This window comes from Leuciscus leuciscus (assembly GCF_965113295.1).
Source record: "Leuciscus leuciscus genome assembly, chromosome: 10".
In the NCBI taxonomy this organism is placed as follows: Eukaryota; Metazoa; Chordata; class Actinopteri; order Cypriniformes; family Leuciscidae; genus Leuciscus; species Leuciscus leuciscus.
Genome location: NC_138734.1, coordinates 43,826,784 through 43,847,764, shown reverse-complemented (window position 1 = coordinate 43,847,764; position 20,981 = coordinate 43,826,784). Strand labels below are relative to the sequence as shown.

The 20,981-nt window shown below is 35.0% G+C and overlaps 2 protein-coding genes across 6 annotated transcripts in view; one reads left to right on the top strand and one right to left on the bottom strand.

Annotated features, from left to right (window-relative positions):
* Window positions 1–17,318, bottom strand: part of parp6a (poly (ADP-ribose) polymerase family, member 6a) — a 34,689-nt gene extending 17,371 nt beyond the window's left edge. For 3 of the 5 annotated variants that reach the window (XM_082182347.1, XM_082182349.1, XM_082182348.1), the window contains exons 1-10: window positions 17,124–17,317; window positions 13,845–13,950; window positions 9,553–9,630; window positions 8,786–8,880; window positions 6,449–6,509; window positions 6,272–6,362; window positions 6,118–6,184; window positions 4,441–4,590; window positions 2,758–2,908; window positions 2,374–2,505 (exon numbers count right to left, since the gene is read on the bottom strand). In XM_082182347.1, the coding sequence (XP_082038473.1) occupies window positions 2,374–2,505; window positions 2,758–2,908; window positions 4,441–4,590; window positions 6,118–6,184; window positions 6,272–6,362; window positions 6,449–6,509; window positions 8,786–8,880; window positions 9,553–9,630; window positions 13,845–13,847 (828 nt within the window). In that variant the 5' untranslated portion in view covers window positions 13,848–13,950; window positions 17,124–17,317. Of the gene's footprint in view, window positions 1–2,373; window positions 2,506–2,757; window positions 2,909–4,440; window positions 4,591–6,117; window positions 6,185–6,271; window positions 6,363–6,448; window positions 6,510–8,785; window positions 8,881–9,552; window positions 9,631–13,844; window positions 13,951–17,123 lie in introns of all 5 variants that reach the window. The other 2 variants (XM_082182351.1, XM_082182350.1) reach the window with 2 other exon arrangements.
* Window positions 1–20,981, top strand: part of LOC309507925 (uncharacterized protein) — a 267,629-nt gene that overhangs the window by 235,750 nt on the left and 10,898 nt on the right. The gene's annotated exons all lie outside the window — the stretch shown is intronic.

Genomic DNA, 20,981 nt, shown 5'->3' with positions numbered 1-20,981 from the left:
GAGCATCACGTTTCACACAATCTGAACAACATCTGAATAACGTGAATGAGTTCTAAATGTGGCTGTGCTGTTATTGAAGCAATACGGTTCCTGTTATATAATGCTGTATTGTGAATGCTCCTGAAACACGCTTTAGCCGTTACTCTTCTTCACTCTATAGCATGACCTCTTGAACCTGATTGCTGTATTAACAGAACGGCAGTAAATACAGTAGTTCCGGGTTCATTATTAGCATTACAGTTGCACGTCACTCCACCAGGTTCCTTATGAACTAATACTTTATATGTAGCGTAAAGAGATTTAAAGGGATAGTTCACCCAAAAATGAATCATGATGATGGATTATTTTCCTAAAAAATCTTTGTTTGTGTTTATCTGAAGACAGAGAGTCATGTACATCGGTGATGGCATGAGGGTGATTTAGGGTGAACTATCTCTTTAAGAATGAACACCTGAACATGTCTTGAGATGTATACACATGTATAAATGGTAAACGGAACAAATGATTCCAGATGAATTCTTCATTAATAATGCACAATCAAGTTGTATTGCAGACTGTTGCTTTTTTACATTTTTATTTTATTTTAATATTTCATTTTTACGGAGCCCTGCACATGACATGTGGGAAAAATATATGTATATTGTGGCCACAAATTAACAATTTGTTCCCATGATTTATTAATACATCAGCATGGTTTACTAATTTGTTCCCTCGTTTTACTAAATCGTGCGCACAATATAATAATTCGTTCCCTCGTTTTACTAAAGTTTGTACGATATAATTCGTTCTATCGTTTTACTAAATAGTTTGTACGATATAATTCGTTCCATCGTTTTACGAAATAGTTTGTACGATATAATTAGTTCCCTCGTTTTATTAAATAGTTTGTACGATATAATTCGTTCCATCGTTTTACTAAATAGTTTGTACGATATAATTCGTTCCCTCGTTTTACTAAATAGTTTGTACGATATAATTAGTTCCCTCGTTTTACAAAAGTTTGCACGATATAATTAGTTCCATCGTTTTACTAAAGTTTGCACGATATAATTCGTTCCCTCGTTTTACTAAATAGTTTGCACGATATAATTAGTTCCATCGTTTTACTAAATCGTGCACACGATATAATTCGTTCCATCATTTTACTAAATAGTTTGCACGATATAATTCGTTCCATCATTTTACTAAATAGTTTGCACGATATAATTCGTTCCCTCGTTTTACTAAATAGTTTGTACGATATAATTTGTTCCCTCGTTTTACTAAAGTTTGCACGATATAATTCGTTCCATCATTTTACTAAAGAGTTTGTACGATATAATTTGTTCCCTCGTTTTACTAAAGTTTGCACGATATAATTCGTTCCCTCGTTTTACTAAAGTTTGCACGATATAATTCGTTCCCTCGTTTTACTAAATAGTTTGCACGATATAATTCGTTCCCTCGTTTTACTAAATAGTTTGTACGATATAATTTGTTCCCTCGTTTTACTAAATAGTTTGCACGATATAATTCGTTCCATCGTTTTACTAAATAGTTTGCACGATATAATTAGTTCCATCGTTTTACTAAAGTTTGCACGATATAATTTGTTCCCTCGTTTTACTAAATAGTTTGTACGATATAATTTGTTCCCTCGTTTTACTAAATAGTTTGCACGATATAATTCGTTCCATCGTTTTACTAAATAGTTTGCACGATATAATTCGTTCCATCGTTTTACTAAATAGTTTGCACGATATAATTTGTTCCCTCGTTTTACTAAATAGTTTGCACGATATAATTCGTTCCATCGTTTTACTAAATAGTTTGCACGATATAATTCGTTCCATCGTTTTACTAAATAGTTTGCACGATATAATTCGTTCCCTCGTTTTACTAAATCGTGCACACGATATAATTCGTTCCATCATTTTACTAAATAGTTTGTACGATATAATTTGTTCCCTCGTTTTACTAAATAGTTTGCACGATATAATTTGTTCCCTCGTTTTACTAAATCATGCGCACGATATAATAATTAGTTCCCTCATTTTACTAAATCGTGCGCACGATTTAATAATTAATTTCCTTGTTTAAGTTCAACCTTAAACGAGGGAACAAATTATTAAGTCAAGGGTACAAATTCTAAATTCATGGCCACGATATATATATTTTAGTCAGGGCTCTGTACAGTTTTAATGAATTTCTCTCTGATTTTCTGTCGGTGCTTTAATCCTCGGCATCATCATGCACATGACCTTTCATGAGATTTACAGGACGTTCACGATGAAGCTGCACTCGACATGCACGAATGTAATGTTTGGATGTACACTGAGCATGATGGGAAACGATGAAGTCATGCGTGCCGGCTGGTGTGTGTGTGCCGAGTACCTGCACGAGGAAGCCGTACTCCAGCGTTGGGATGTTCTTGCAGTGTCCGCCCGCCTGGGATGAGAAAAACAACTCAATCAGCTGGCGGGTGGTAATCTGCGCAGGGGCCCTGCCCGCCGGGACAGCCACAGTCTGATGGGTTAACGGAGACAAAGCATTATGGGAAAGGTGCCAGCCAGCCGTGTTAGGCGAGGGGGGGTTTCGGAGGGCAAAGAGGCTGGGGATTGTGATGGGAGATTGATCCTACGAGAGGAATCTGCAGCCATGTTTTATCTCTCACGTGGAGTCCCTAATGAGCCACTGAGGGGTCACGGGGTCATGGAGAAGCGGGAAAGAGAGTGATTCGAAAGGAAAGCGTGCAGTCGGGGAAGACGAGATGCTGACCTGGCTGTTCGGAGGATAGCTGAACAACTCGCCCTTGGGGTTCTTCATGGTACAGGAGATGGAGCGGTTCATGAGCCGCGTGACTCTGAGCTCCGGCACGCTCAGTTTGCCTTTCAACACTGTGTCCTGGATCAGGGGGAAACTGGGAGACCTGGAGCCAAGATGGAGGCCACAGCCAGCGGATGAGTTCATGCTGTGCTCACGTCAGCTTGGATTACCTCAAGTATGATTTCTGACTAGTCAAATGCATAATTCTGTTTGCAATGCTAATGATTAGCCAGTGATACCTGGAGTGTTCATTTCAAGAGCATCTGAATTTATGAAGTAATGAAGTATTTTATTGTCATCAGCAACAAACACACATTTATCCATTTTTGTAACTATGAACAGTGCTGGGAATATTACATTTTAGTTCATTACTGAATACACATTACATGCCGAAACTGTACTTAGTAATGTAATCTATTACATATTTAAGCAATATCATTTTGATTACTTTATTACTTTTACCCTTAACTTGTTTATCACAGATAATTATGTATTGTAGTCATATAAAAATACATAGAGAAAAAAAAAATGATGTTGAAATTTATCATCAACAAAATGAAGTGCATTGAAGGGTTTGAAGAAACTGCAGGTAAATTGATGAATAGGTAATAATTAAACCATAAAAATTTAACTTTTTAAAATAAAATAAAACAAAAATAAAATAAAACACAAATTGATTAAATATTTAATTTGTTATGCTGTGTAGCCTCTGATTAGTGTAATTACAGATTTAAAAAAAAAGAATTAGTGAGAAACAATACATTTTGAATAATTTACTGCCATTTTGTGAATATTAGGTAATCATGTAATCAATAAAAATGTAACTGTAGTCTGATTAGTATTTTAAAATGTAATATAATTACAAGTATATAATTATTAGAATATGATTACATAATCAAGATTACATATAATAAGCAATGACTAATAAAAACGAATAATTTTGAATTCCAAGGATTGTATTTTGGCAATCTCATCATGACGTGAATGCAACATTAATATATGTTATATGTGAGTAGGTTACTGTACAGTGTTTAGCTGTGTTTATTGTGTTTATATATATATATATATATAACCAGTCACATGGGTCAATTTTTTAAAATTGAGATGAAAGCTGAATAAATACGTTTTCCATTGATGTGTGGTTTGTTAGGATATGATAATATTTGGTCGAGATATAAAAATTCTGGAATCTAAGGGTGCAAAAAAATCGAAACATTGAGAAAATCTCCTTTAAAGTTGTTCATTTATGTTCACGATTGTGCTGCATTCACTCACAAAAATAAATGTTTTATATATTTATGGTAGGAAATTTACTAAATATCTTCATGGAACATGATCTTTACTTAATATCCTAATGATTTTTGGCATAAAAGAAAAATCGATAATTTTGACCCATACTATGTATTGTTGGCTATTGCCACAGATATACCCGTGCGACTCGTGACTGGTGACGTGATCCAGGGTCACATTTATATATATATATATATATATATATATATATATATATATATATATATATATATATATAGCACCGGTCACTGTTGAGCCCTATTTCAGTTGCATCGACCACGATCTGTTGTTTCAGACTGTTAGCGTATATGACATGTGTTTTCACATCAAACGTTGAGGACATACTTGGGTATCGGGGAGAAGATACTCAATCCTGCACGAAATTTCTTGATGGTTCCTCCGGCTTTGAACCAGCTGTGCCGTTTCTCCTGCTGGGCTTTGAGGAACTCATTACTGAGATGCTTCCACTGCTGAGACGTGAACGTGCTGAGGATCCTGGGAACATGAGGACAAGCTTCAGGCTTCAAACATTACAGTTCATGCTAATCAGTCACAACACTTCACTTTGTATAAAAGCCTCTGCCAAATGCATAATTGTAAATGAAAACGACTATGTTTTAGGGCTGTGAAACGACTAATCACATCCAGAATAAAAGTTTGTGTTTACATAATATATGTGTGTGTACTGTGTATAATTATTTTGTATATATACAATATACAGACAGCATGCATGTATATACAATATATAAGAAATATTTGCATGTGTATACTGTCTATATATATTTATCAGTCCTTCCAGAAAAATGTGAGTTTTTTTGTGATTGTTGCCGGGCAAAAAGCCTTGATTATGCGGCATGTTTTCTTAAAAAATTCGATGGAATATGCGGGATATTTATGCAATTTTATGCGATGAAATTGTGGGAACTTGCAAAAATTTGATGAAAAAGAGAAAAAAAAGTGATTCCCCCAACACCCCGTTCACACTAGGCTACTACCTTAATGTAAAGAGTCATTTCTTATTACTTCCTATGATAAGCAAGCATATATATACATCACAGAAAGTGCTGGGAATATTTAAGTTCTCATCTTGTTTTATTTCAGACCTTAATAAACACATGGCTCAAACTTACAAAACATTGATGAGTCAAACAAGTTCTGTAGCTTTACAAAAGGATTATGCAACAACTTCTGTAAAAATGAATAAATAAAAAAAAATAAAAAAAATGTGTGCTTCCTGTTTTACATGTGAATCATGCAAGCCGCATATTTTGCGGGCGGAAATCGTCAATTTACGGGGCGAAAGTGCAGCGTATTTGAAAAAAATATGCGGACTTTGGCTGATTATGCATTGAATTCGCGTTTCTCTGGAGGGACTGATTTATATTATATATAAATGTAAACATTTTATATAAAAATAACAAATTTTTCTTAAATATAAACATGCATGTGTGTGTATATACAAAATAATTATGCACAGTTTACATTGCATCCTCATAACACGATTACAATGAAATTTTGGGCAAAATTGTGTTTAAACTTTACCTTATGTAAACACAATACTTCGATCAAATTGATGCAATTAAGTTCATAATCATAGCAACCATAATCATAGCAACCATAATCATAGTAAAACATGGTGTATGCTGATTTTAATTGCAATAAACAAGCATGTAAACATTTCAATCGCATCTATTCACTCTAAACAAAGTGTGCATGAGCATTTCTGGGCTGATGAAGAAACTGAGTTCATCTTGGCAACGTTGCACAACATGAATATAATGCAGTATAGACTAATGATATTTAAAGATATTAAAATAGAGACATTTTAGTGGCGAACAAATCTGTGTGCATCATTAGTGCTGTGCATTACGGTGTGTGAATAATGGTGGTAAAAATAATCACAATTCTTAGAGAATAGTCAGAATAATGCAAATTGCATGTAAAAGGGGAAAAAGCTTATTCTGATTATTGGGAATCATCATATTATTGGTGCACATGCAAACGTAGTCAGTCTTGACTTACTTCTTTAGTTGAAGGCCCAAACTGAATCCCTCTTTATTAGACGGCTGGAACACCTCCACGGACGGCTCTGAGGGAGTCAATCGAACATGTCTGTTATGTAAGTACGGTCTCAAACACACACACACACACATGCACAGAAGTGCACGTTTCTTACCTGGTCCATCCAGGTACTGTGAAAGAGAGAAGCGAAGGCGTAAGACAATGGGCTCCGTTCGGATCACCTTCCACGCGGTCGCCACCTCCTCCTGCAAACACACAAATCATTTTATTCCCATCACAAGATCGGTTTATAAAGTTGAGCAGGTTGTGTAGGAAAAGTGTGTGTTCTCACATCCAAGAAGCTGATGTTGATTTGCAGGTCGATGTCCACATCGTCAATCGTGCCGTACTCCCTGTGGGAAGAGCAACACACTAGTGGTGCAGCGGATCACAAAACTCACAGTAAATGACGTAATGACGTAAATTATGTAAAATGACGTAAATGACGGTTCGGATCATTTACGTTTTTTAGTAACAACAACAAAAAAATATATATATAAATATTTGTATGTAACTTGTAAATGTATCTTTGCTTTTCATTTATTACTTCGATACCACAGCAAAAATTACTATCCGATAAAGTTCAAATATTATTAGAGACGGTGAACAGTCAGTAATAAAATAAGAACAAATACACAAATTACAAGCAGAGATGAATTCTAAATAACAAAGTCTAACAGTAGTGTTCAGGTACAGAAATTAATAATTAAGCCTAAATGTAAAATAACACTATTTGTTCACTGTAGAAATTAAATATAGGTTCATCTTTGTTAAAGCTGTATTTTGTTGTTTTATTAATATTAATGACACAGACGACAGCAGGAATATTAGGCCCTGTCCACACGGAGACGCGTTTAGCTGTATCCATACAAAATCTGTATCGTATTGACGTTTCGTCCACACGGATCCGGCGTTTTCGGAGACTGAAACCACTATTTTTTGAAACCGGGTCCCAAGGTGGATAAATCTGAAAAAGCCACCCTTGCGTTTTCGTGTTTACGCCCAATCCGTACATTTTGTGAAACGATGATGTCATCACACCAAGTGTCAACTAGTCAGACAACGCTAAGTCACAGCAACAATTGCCGACTACATGCTTGTGTTCGTGCTGCAGAAGCTACTGAGCCTCTTTTATTTCTTTATTTATTATTTACTTGAATGTTTTTTATTTCATTTCTTTTTTTTCTTTTTTTATTCTTTATTTAGGCCTATTTATATTTTCTTTCTAATGCTATGATGCTTGTCTGTTGTCTGATTAAGAAATTTCGTATTTTGTAGGGATGGGCGTTTCAAGCAAAAATAATATTCGACAATTGCTGGGAATTATTTGATTATTATTCCAAAAACGCAAAAAATAATTATTCAAAAAATTTCGTTTTTTATAAATTGTATCTTAATTTTAATCAATGTTTCATCAACCAATTGCCTGGATTTAATAAATAAGATTATAATATAGCAGACAATTTAATCAGGACATGGAGGCACCGGCGCGATATAACTTGCATTGCTCGTGAACTGGAGCTCGTCTCATAAATGAACCGAAACTCAGAAATATAGAAAGCTTGAAATGTCTACTTTTAAACAAAACAATTAAAAACGAAAAGAAACAGACAACTCTTGTATGTAATCCGTATGAAATGTGCATTTCTCTCTATAGGCACGTTCACAATACTGGGAAGGTGGCGAGTCAGCATCGTCAACATCTTTAGCCGAGACTGACATAGAAAACACTAGTTTATTAATAAACAATTAAAATGTCTCCTTGCTATATTTGACACATTCATAATGATTACTTTTGCCGGTTCTTTGTGGCAAGCTTTATGCGTCCGCTAACTATCGAATATCGTGACTCATATTTTGTACCAGGCCATTTATGGTTGTTCATATTGTTCAATAAAGTTCTTGGTAAAAAAAAAAAGAAAAAAATAAGCTACTGTGCCTAAATATTGTATACAGCGCACAGGGTTTATGCGCATGCTCTAAGTCTTCTTCTTCTCCGTTTTTAGTGTATGTCTGAGGCAGAATTACAGCACCACATACTGGTCTGGCATGTATACTACATCATTTTGAGTCAGTTTCAGTGGTTTCGTGTGTACGCAGATATTTCTTGAGACGACGCCGTGTTTACGGAATTTTTTTTTTAAATGGGAAAAAAAACCATCGGATAGGGAAAGCTCTGGCTTCGTGTGGATGTGGCCTTAGTCTGCCGTCACTTAAAGACTGACAAACATCCGGTTTCTTTCTCAACTGTTCATTCATGACATAACCGAGAGAATACTTGCCGAAACGGGTATTTAGACATAATTTTGTGTGTATGTGTCTGTTCAAGGGTCCGTTCTCTCTCACTCTCTCTGCATGCACTTCGTGTGTGGCTCTGCGCACAGATAACGCGCAAGTCCCGATTTTCGCCTCTTCTTACGCGCTTAAAATTGTTTGAATGTGTAAATTGGCAAAACAAAACACGTCCAAATGATAAACTTTCACTCTATGATGGTTCAATTTAGCAGTTAATCCATGAATCACATGCGTGCCGCTCAACTGCGATCTGCTGCACCCCTACAATACACTCAGAATGAATGTGAATCAGGTGTGAATGCTCAGATGTGAATCAGGTGTGAGTTCTCCTTACCTGACGGACACAGCGCCATCCGTGTAAATGTCTTTCACGGCCTCGATATCCGCGTCGAGCTGCGGGTGGCGGTACAGGTCGGCTGCACAGCTCCCCTACAGGTGCACAGTAGTATTACACATCAAACTGCTTCTTTACTTCACTTTCAGTACAAGGGACACACACACACACACACACACTGCCGTTCAAAAGTTTGGGATCGGTAAGATTTTTGATGTTTTTAAAATAATCTCTTCTGCTCACCAATGCTGCATTTATTTGATTAAAAATACAAAAAAACCCAGTAATATTGTGAAATATTTTTGCAATTTAAATCAGCTGTTTTCTATATGAATATACAGTAAAGTGTAATTTATATCCTGTGATCAAAGCTGAATTTTCAGCATCATTACTCCAGTCTTCAGTGTCACATGATCCTTCAGAACTCATTCTAATATGATGATTTGATGCTCAAGAAACATTTATGATTATTATCAATGTTGAAAACATGTTATTTACATTTTTATTTCAGGATTCTTTGATGAATAGAAAGTTCAAAAGAACAATATTTCTCTGAAATAGAAAGCTTTTGTTACCGATCCAAAACTTTTGGTTTGATTTGAGATGCTCATTTAAACCCAGTTGGAAATATTTCTAATGTATTATTTTTCACACGAAGATAAAGCCACTAAAGACAAGACTTTTCCTGCTTTATGATAAAGGATTAAATGAGTCATATGTCATTAAGACAAGAAAACAGAACGTGACGTGAGGAAACTGTGTTTTACCTGAATACCGTACAGGAACTGCTCCGGTTCATTCTCTCCATCCGATTCTTCATCCGTCCAGCACTGGCCTTTAATATCCTGAGTGAAGCGCAAACACACACGCTAATTTTAGCATTATTATATTATTTTAAATTAGCTTTCATTTTCATTTTAGTTAAAGGTTTAGTCATTTTGATAATTGATTTTTGTCATTTTTAAAACCCCAATTCCAGGAAAAAGTTGGGACATTTTGTAAAATGCAATAAAATCAAGAATCTGTGATTTTTTAAATCTCTCTAACCTTTATTTAACTGACAAAAGTACATAGAAAGGATTTTCAATGTTTTTTGTTGTTGTAAACATTTACAAATTTAGATTTTGATTAAAATAGATATTATTATTATTATTATTAAATAGATAAAATAGAAAGAAACTCAATACAATTATACATCCAAATCAATACACGGAAATAAACAAAATGGATTTCACTTATAAACATCATTTCTTGCAACAAGTTTGGGGTTGTTTACAGAAAAGCACCAGATAAAGATCTTTACAATGTCACTATTCATTCCAGCTCATGTACATGAATCAGAATAATAGATTTTCCCAATTCATGAGCACATTTAACTGCATATCGAATAGCAAATGGACTCCTATGGGATGTTTTGTTTGCTTGTCTAGGTGAGCAACAGTGACCCAGGGGGCGGAGCTTAGCGAAAGGTCAAATCAAGAGTTGAGGGTCATCTGACATCAGTTCATTATGGAAGCTTGTTTCCGCCACAGAATAAAAAAAATAAAAAAAGTAATTGCAACTTTTTATTAGTTTACTTTATAGACTTTATATCTCTCAATTCTGACTTTATATATACCTCACAATTCTGACTTTATATCTCAATTCTGACTTTATATCTCACAATTCTGACTTTATATCTCAATTTTGACTTTATATCACACAATTATGACTTTATATCTCAATTATGACTTTATATCTCAATTCTGACTTTATATCTCACAATTCTGACTTTATATCTCACAATTCTGACTTTATATCTCACAATTCTGACTTTATATCTCACAATTCTGACTATATATCTCAATTCTGACTTTATATCTAAATTCTGACTTTATATATATCTCACAATTCTGACTTTATATATATCTCACAATTCTGACTTTATATCTCAATTCTGACTTTATATCTCAATTCTGACTTTATATCACTCAATTCTGACTATATATCTCAATTCTGACTTTATATCTAAATTCTGACTTTATATATATCTCACAATTCTGACTTTATATCTCACAATTCTGACTTTATATCTCACAATTCTGACTTTATATAGGCTATATCTCACAATTCTGACTTTATATATATCTCACAATTCTGACTTTATCTCTCAATTCTGACTTTATATCTCACAATTCTGACTTTATATCTCAATTCTGACTTTATATCTCACAATTCTGACTTTATATCTCACAATTCTGACTTTATATCTCACAATTCTGACTTTATATCTCACAATTCTGACTTTATATCTCAATTCTGACTTTATATCTCAATTCTGACTTTATATCTCACAATTCTGACTTTATATCTCACAATTCTGACTTTATATATATCTCACAATTCTGACTTTATATCTCACAATTCTGACTTTATATCTCACAATTCTGACTTTATATCTCACAATTCTGACTTTATATATATCTCACAATTCTGACTTTATATCTCACAATTCTGACTTTATATCTCACAATTCTGACTTTATATCTCACAATTCTGACTTTATATATATCTCACAATTCTGACTTTATATCTCAATTCTGACTTTATATCTCAATTCTGACTTTATATCTCACAATTCTGACTTTATATCTCACAATTCTGACTTTATATCTCACAATTCTGACTTTATATCTCACAATTCTGACTTTATATATATCTCACAATTCTGACTTTATATCTCAATTCTGACTTTATATCTCACAATTCTGACTTTATATCTCACAATTCTGACTTTATATATATCTCACAATTCTGACTTTATATCTCACAATTCTGACTTTATATCTCACAATTCTGACTTTATATCTCACAATTCTGACTTTATATATATCTCACAATTCTGACTTTATATCTCACAATTCTGACTATATATCTCAATTCTGACTTTATATCTAAATTCTGACTTTATATATATCTCACAATTCTGACTTTATATCTCACAATTCTGACTTTATATCTCACAATTCTGACTTTATATAGGCTATATCTCACAATTCTGACTTTATATATATCTCACAATTCTGACTTTATCTCTCAATTCTGACTTTATATCTCACAATTCTGACTTTATATCTCAATTCTGACTTTATATCTCACAATTCTGACTTTATATCTCACAATTCTGACTTTATATCTCACAATTCTGACTTTATATCTCACAATTCTGACTTTATATCTCAATTCTGACTTTATATCTCAATTCTGACTTTATATCTCACAATTCTGACTTTATATCTCACAATTCTGACTTTATATATATCTCACAATTCTGACTTTATATCTCACAATTCTGACTTTATATCTCACAATTCTGACTTTATATCTCACAATTCTGACTTTATATATATCTCACAATTCTGACTTTATATCTCACAATTCTGACTTTATATCTCACAATTCTGACTTTATATCTCACAATTCTGACTTTATATATATCTCACAATTCTGACTTTATATCTCAATTCTGACTTTATATCTCAATTCTGACTTTATATCTCACAATTCTGACTTTATATCTCACAATTCTGACTTTATATATATCTCACAATTCTGACTTTATATCTCACAATTCTGACTTTATATCTCACAATTCTGACTTTATATCTCACAATTCTGACTTTATATATATCTCACAATTCTGACTTTATATCTCACAATTCTGACTATATATCTCAATTCTGACTTTATATCTAAATTCTGACTTTATATATATCTCACAATTCTGACTTTATATATATCTCACAATTCTGACTTTATATATATCTCACAATTCTGACTTTATATATATCTCACAATTCTGACTTTATATCTCAATTCTGACTTTATATCTCAATTCTGACTTTATATCACTCAATTCTGACTATATATCTCAATTCTGACTTTATATCTAAATTCTGACTTTATATATATCTCACAATTCTGACTTTATATCTCACAATTCTGACTTTATATATATCTCACAATTCTGACTTTATATACCTAGGCCTATATCTCACAACTCTGACTTTATATATATCTCACAATTCTGACTTTATATCTCAATTCTGACTTTATATCTCAATTCTGACTTTATATCTCACAATTCTGACTTTATATCTCACAATTCTGACTTTATATCTCAATTCTGACTTTATATCTCACAATTCTGACTTTATATCTCAATTCTGACTTTATATCTCAATTCTGACTTTATATCTCACAATTCTGACTTTATATCTCACAATTCTGACTTTATATATATCTCACAATTCTGACTTTATATCTCACAATTCTGACTTTATATCTCACAATTCTGACTTTATATATATCTCACAATTCTGACTTTATATATATCTCACAATTCTGACTTTATATCTCACAATTCTGACTTTATATATATCTCACAATTCTGACTTTATATCTCACAATTCTGACTTTATATCTCACAATTCTGACTTTATATATATCTCACAATTCTGACTTTATATCTCACAATTCTGACTTTATATCTCACAATTCTGACTTTATATCTCACAATTCTGACTTTATATATATCTCACAATTCTGACTTTATATCTCACAATTCTGACTTTATATATATCTCACAATTCTGACTTTATATATATCTCACAATTCTGACTTTATATCTCACAATTCTGACTTTATATCACACAACTCTGACTTTATATCTCACAATTCTGACTTTATATCTCAATTCTGACTTTATATCTCACAATTCTGACTTTATATCTCAATTCTGACTTTGTATCTCAATTCTGACTTTATATCACACAATTCTGACTTTATATCTCACAATTCTGACTTTAAATCTCACAATTTGATTTTATAACATGCAATTGTGAGTTTATATCACACTACTCTTAATTTATATCTCGCAATTGTGAGATAAAAAGTCACAATTATCTTTTAAAATGTTTAATTCTGTGGCGGACACAAGCTTCCACAGCTGATGGACCTGCAGGTGTAGCAGAGGAAACACAGGCCGTGTCTGATGGTGTAATGAAGCGCAAACACTCACCATTGGCTCCGGTGTTCACAGACGTGTTTCTGACAGGATGAAGCTTTTCTGATCCATTTCAGCACGAACGACAAAACAACAGGCAGAAAGATGAGCTGTTCGCTTTCTGCATGAGGGAACATGAACAGAACACTAAACTAGGTTTTCTTCATTTAATAACCACAGTCACCAGTTACCAGAGAGAAATGACAAATCACTGTGCACCTGCAGATTTACATGGACGCTTGTTTCCGCCGCAGAATAAAACATTTTAAAAGATAATTGCGACTTTTTAACTCACAATTGCGAGTTTAGCCTACATCTCGCCATTCTGACTTTATTTCTCAGATTTGTGTGTTATAAACTTTTGCGAGAAATAAACGTGCAATTCTGACTATCTTTTTCAAAATTGCGAGTTTATATCTTGCATCTTTTTATATCTCGCATCTGACATCTTTTCTCAGAATTGTGAGATATAAACTTGCAATTGCGAGTTATTAAGTCCAATTCTAAGGGGAAAAAAAGACATATATAGTTTATATCTCACAATTCTGACCTTTTAACACACAACTGCGACTTTTGTGAGAGAAAAAGTCAGAATTGCGAGATGTAAAATTATGAGGAAAAAAAGTCAGAATTGTGAGATAAAAAGTCACAATTACTTATTTTTTATTCTGTGGCGGAAACAAGCTTCCATAGATTTAGGCATCTCAAAAGAAACAATAAAATAAATTCTAAAGATCACATGCAAAAGGCAATTTTTGTCTTCTCTGTTTTTCTTTCATGTACAGATTTTAAATGTGCTTTATAAATAAAATTTGATTTGATCTGATTTGATTTGACCTGCTGGACGATAAACAGGTGAAAGACTCCCACAGACAGACACTGAAGGTCAAACCTGAGCCACACTGAATCAAACATGCTGCTCTGATCAATTACTAATCAATTTTAACTCAGCAATTGCTAAAGAATTTCACAAATAATTCCACAGAAATGGCAAGTAACACACTGAATTAAACATGACGTAGTAAGACTGAAACGTAGCCTATTCTAACAATCTTTTTACTCGTTTTAGACAATAACAAACATCGAAGAAATCCCGCAGAGTACATATCTGACTATAGCCAACGCATAGCAATGTAAACAACAACAACATATTCATAATCATATTTCATCACCCCAGAAACCGGTCAGAACGCCCTATAGCGCCGTGACCCTTCGTACAGTCGAACATCAGCGACATTTCCCTCAAATGAAACTAATCTGGCGTCATATTTGTGTGTGTCTGTAGATGACATGTAGACAATACCGAAACTGAGATCTCATTCTCTCCGGGTTTACCTCAGCGAAGCCGTTTAAAATAACGCTGTTCTCCTCTCCTCCATCTCGCCACTGTGTATCCTAGCAACAACTCGCTCTGTCGGTGTCACTGATTCGTGCGTCTGTGTGTGTGTGTGTGTGTGTGTGTGTGTGTGTGAGAGAGAGAGAGAGAGAGAGAGAGAGAGAGAGAGAGAGAGAGAGAGAGAGAGAGAGAGAGAGAGAGAGAGAGAGAGAGAGAGAGAGAGAGAGAATGTGTGTGTGTGTGTGTGTGTGTGTGTGTGTGTGAGAGAGAGAGAGAGAGAGAGAGAGAGAGAGAGAGAGAGAGAGAATGTGTGTGTGTGTGTGTGTGTGTGTGTGTGAGAGAGAGAGAGAGAGGAGTTTGTGTGTGTGTGTGTGTGTGTGTGTGTGTGTGTGTGTGTGTGTGTGTGTGTGTGTGTGTGTGTGTGAGAGAGAGAGAGAGAGAGAGAAAGAGAGAGAGTTTGTGTGTGTGTGTGCGTGCGTGCTTGCGTGTGTGTGTGTGTGTGTGTGTGAGTGAGTGAGTGAGTGTGTGTGGTCACAAATTTAGAGAAGCAATTTCCCAAGTAGTCTTCTGCATAAGTCATATCTGATAAATACTGACAAAAACAACAAACCAGTCATAAACATGTCCAGCTCATATTTCTCACCAGGTAAAAAATAAATAAAAATAAATAAATAAATCTATTATATATATATATATATATAATTAATTGCATCTAACATAAAATTATGTGTATATGTTTATATAATATAATGTGTGTGTATACATATGTACATACACACATACATAAATAATATATATATGTATGTGTGTTTGCGTGTAGTTACACACACACACACACACACACACACACACACACACACACACACACACACACACACACACATATATATATCATAAATATACACATATATAAACAAACTTTTTTGATGCGATTAATTGATTTTACAGCACTAATATATTTATACGAAATACAAGTCTATTAAGATTTTTTGCATTGTGACAAAGACACCGTATAACTATATTTCATCACCATTAAATATAGGGATGCAATACGGTAATGACTTTAACATTTTTGAACGGAAAATCATGAATTGTCATGAAAAAAAGTCTCAAAGCAAAAAATCTTAATCGGCATGTTTTCATGACGTACATCGACATATTCCTATTTCTCCCTGAACTACAACTAGCTAACACATCTGTGTGTGTTCACACGAAAGCAGAAATATAAGCGTATAAGTATAAGCATTAGAAGAAAACTACAAGACAAGACAGAAGTGAACATGAGTTTGAGGAAAACAGCACCGGAGACATTCAGACACGTCAGTGTAATCTACAAATGTCTGTGAAATTTCTCCTTCCTTTCTTTCCTTCGAAAAAACAGCCATTTTGTTTATATGAGAGTCGGTCTCTCTCTCCGCCACAATCTATATCTTTATAATATTGTGGAGCTGTAACACACGTCTCAGACAGACACATTCATAATCTTAATATCAAACCTGCATGAAAGTGATCAAATGATTTGTAATGGCTGATGCAAATACTAATATAGTGCTTTTAATGACCACAGATAAGATGCACACAAATACCAGGGTTTTTATGTGTGTGTGTTTTTTTAAAACCAAAATTCACTGAAAACAGAAATGTGAAATCAGTAGATTTCAGGACAAGCACTGGATGGAGTGACCATGCATTTATGGCTGATATAATCATCACATTTGCTTGAATAATTTCACAGACACCATCCATCTAAACAAATCCCCCAGTGTGTCCTTAAACACCCCCCCTCCACCCCCCTCCACACCCATAATGCCCTGCTGGAGTCCAACACATACCGATGCAGCTCATGATGGAAAAAGCACAGACGGAGGTCCGGTCAGCATACCCCCCCCCCCCCCCATCCCCCCCATCCCCCCCATCCATCCATCCATCCATCCATCCCTCCATCCCTCCATCCCTACCTTCACCTTCACAGCCCGACGGGCTCCTTCTCCTCCAACACGACGGCGTGATGCAAATGGACCGATGCACACACCATCTAATATGACTGTGCACTAGCAGCGATCCTCCATTTCAACGCTCCGGCTGTGTGTTTATCTATTGCAGATCTCTGCTTCCAGTGCTCTCTTATTTTTGCCTGACAACACAGTGAACTGAGCATGCTCAGTGAGAGCCAGCAGAGCGAGTCATGTGACCTACAGCTGACGAGAGAGAGAGAGAGAGAGAATGAGGGAGAGAAACATAATCCACATTTTCCTGGATTGTCAGGAAAACATCAAACCCACCAAATACAAGAACGATCTGAGCAATTCTTAATGTCTTTTAATCATTTTAATTCTATTGTAATTATTATTATTTTTCCCCCACTGGCACCTCTTCCCCCACTGGCACAGTGCTTTCGTGTCAATGCTGTGCCAATATTAGGGGTATAAAAAGAATGTGTCCCAAAAACTGGGGTCTTCATCTAGGGTTTCAACATCTTTAACAGATGAAATCCCTGTTTTCTATTACAGTAATATCTATATACAGTAGTGGTGTAGCGATGCCCCTCATGTCACGATCCGATACATATCACGATACTGAACTCACGATACTGAACTCACGATACTGAACTCTCGATACTGAACTCTCGATACTGAACTCTCGATACTGAACTCCCGATACTGAACTCTCGATACTGAACTCTCGATACTGAACTCACGATACTGAACTCACCATACTGAACTCACGATACTGAACTCACGATACTGAACTCTCGATACTGAACTCTCGATACTGAACTCACGATACTGAACTCACCATACTGAACTCTCGATACTGAACTCTCGATACTGAACTCACGATACTGAACTCACGATACTGAACTCTCGATACTGAACTCTCGATACTGAACTCACGATACTGAACTCACGATACTGAACTCACGATACTGAACTCACGATACTGAACTCTCGATACTGAACTCACGATACTGAACTCACGATACTGAACTCACGATACTGAACTCACGATACTGAACTCTCGATACTGAACTCACGATACTGAACTCACGATACTGAACTCACGATACTGAACTCACGATACTGAACTCACGATACTGAACTCACGATACATATCACGATACTGAACTCACGATACTGAACTCACGATACATATCACGATACTGAACTCACGATACTGAACTCACGATACTGAACTCACGATACTGAACTCACGATACTGAACTCACGGTACTGAACTCACGACACTGAACTCACGATACTGAACTCACGATACTGAACTCACGATACTGAACTCACGATACTGAACTCACGATACTGAACTCACGACACTGAACTCACGACACTGAACTCTCGATACTGAACTCTCGATACTGAACTCACGACACTGAACTCTCGATACTGAACTCTCGATACTGAACTCTCGATACTGAACTCACGATACTGAACTCACGACACTGAACTCACGACACTGAACTCTCGATACTGAACTCTCGATACTGAACTCTCGATACTGAACTCTCGATACTGAACTCACGATACTGAACTCACGACACTGAACTCACGACACTGAACTCTCGATACTGAACTCTCGATACTGAACTCTCGATACTGAACTCACGATACTGAACTCTCGATACTGAACTCACGATACTGAACTCACGATACTGAACTCACGACACTGAACTCACGACACTGAACTCACGACACTGAACTCACGACACTGAACTCTCGATACTGAACTCTCGATACTGAACTCACGACACTGAACTCACGACACTGAACTCTCGACACTGAACTCACGACACTGAACTCACGACACTGAACTCTCGATACTGAACTCACCATACTGAACTCTCGATACTGAACTCACGATACTGAACTCACGATACTGAACTCACGATACTGAACTCACGATACTGAACTCACGACACTGAACTCACGATACTGAACTCACGATACTGAACTCACGATACTGAACTCACGATACTGAACTCACGACACTGAACTCTCGATACTGAACTCACCATACTGAACTCTCGATACTGAACTCACGATACTGAACTCTCGATACTGAACTCACGATACTGAACTCACGATACTGAACTCACCATACTGAACTCACGATACTGAACTCTCGATACTGAACTCACCATACTGAACTCACGATACTGAACTCACCATACTGAACTCACCATACTGAACTCACCATACTGAACTCACCATACTGAACTCACGATACCATATTATTGCGACACTCATAGACATATGATAAAAGGTTAACAAAACATGTTCTTAAAATTTGATATTACATTGTGTGTGTAAGTGAATAGTCTTTGGTGCTGAAACCCAAAGCACAGGACAATAGAGACGCCAGAATAACAATATTCATGATTCTGAAGATGAAAATACAGAATTATTTTAGACGAATATACTTGCACTCTTTCACTGACAAGATATATTTAAAATAATGTACTAAATATTCCCCCATTGCATTATTATACATTATATTCAACATTATATATAGTAGTTTAATGTAGTTTTGACACTAAAACTCTGAAAACTTGAATTTTTATTTTGGGTGAACTACACACACGATACATATCGTTGCATTTTTGCATTGCGATATATTGTGACATGATATATTGTTACACCCATAGCCGATATTGTAAGTAAATCACTCCGAATGAAGCACTATGAATTGTGAGAAACAGAAAGGGAATAAAGCAGCGGCTGCATCGTGATGGTGCATCAGCCAATGGCAGTGCTCTATTTTTATCAGCTGACTCTATGATAAGAGTGGGTTTTTATGATTGTGTACTGAAGGAACGTGAGCAGAAGACAAAGACAGAACATTCATCTATACATTAGCTCGCCTCTAGAGTACTGCGTGACGGCCTTAACCGTTACCATCCTAATCAGAGTTTACCCTGCTTACCTCATTATGAGCCCCGCTTTACACAATGACCTCCAGAGAGAGAGAGAGAGGGAGAGAGAGAGAGATTATCCAACACGTCCTCGACTGCATGACTCACGTCTCTGGTAGAGACACGGCTCTGTCTCATATCCTGCCATCCTGTACAAAAGACACTTGCATTAATTATTCATAAACGCTTAAAATAGCAAATGCCTATTTTAGAACTGCTCTAAAATTAATGCTAGTTTAGTAGAGGACATCTTCAGCATCATGTTTCAAGCATAATTCAGTGTGACGATTCACTTTTGTGCACCTGGTGATGACCAGTGTCATTATCCTTAACTAAAATTAAAACTATTAAAAATATATATATTTTTGGTAAAATATAAATATTAGATGAAAAACGTTAAAAAAAGAACTAAATGAAAATTAGAAATGTTTCTTTGGCAACTAACTGAAATAGTTGAAGTATTAAAATTAATAAAACTAAAGCTGAAATAAGCTATAGAGAAATATTTATTATTAAAATTAAAATTAAAACTGAATATATACAATAATACAAATTACAAACGCACATAACAAAAATGACTAAACCTTAAACTAAAATTAAAATGAAACTGAAAATATTAAAATAAAGATTAAATAAAAATATTTGCTATGGCAAACTAACTAAAATAGTTTAAGTACTAAACTTAATAAAACTAATACCAAAATAAGCTATATAGAAGAAAAAAATTATAATAAAAATGACAGGTAACACTTTATGTTAGTGTCCTCATTACACATGAAAACTACAAATTATGCATAATTACATGCAACTAACTAAACCAAACCTAACCATATAGCAAGTACATGTAGTTAATTATTATTACCCAGCATTTAAATGTTTAAATATGCTTAAA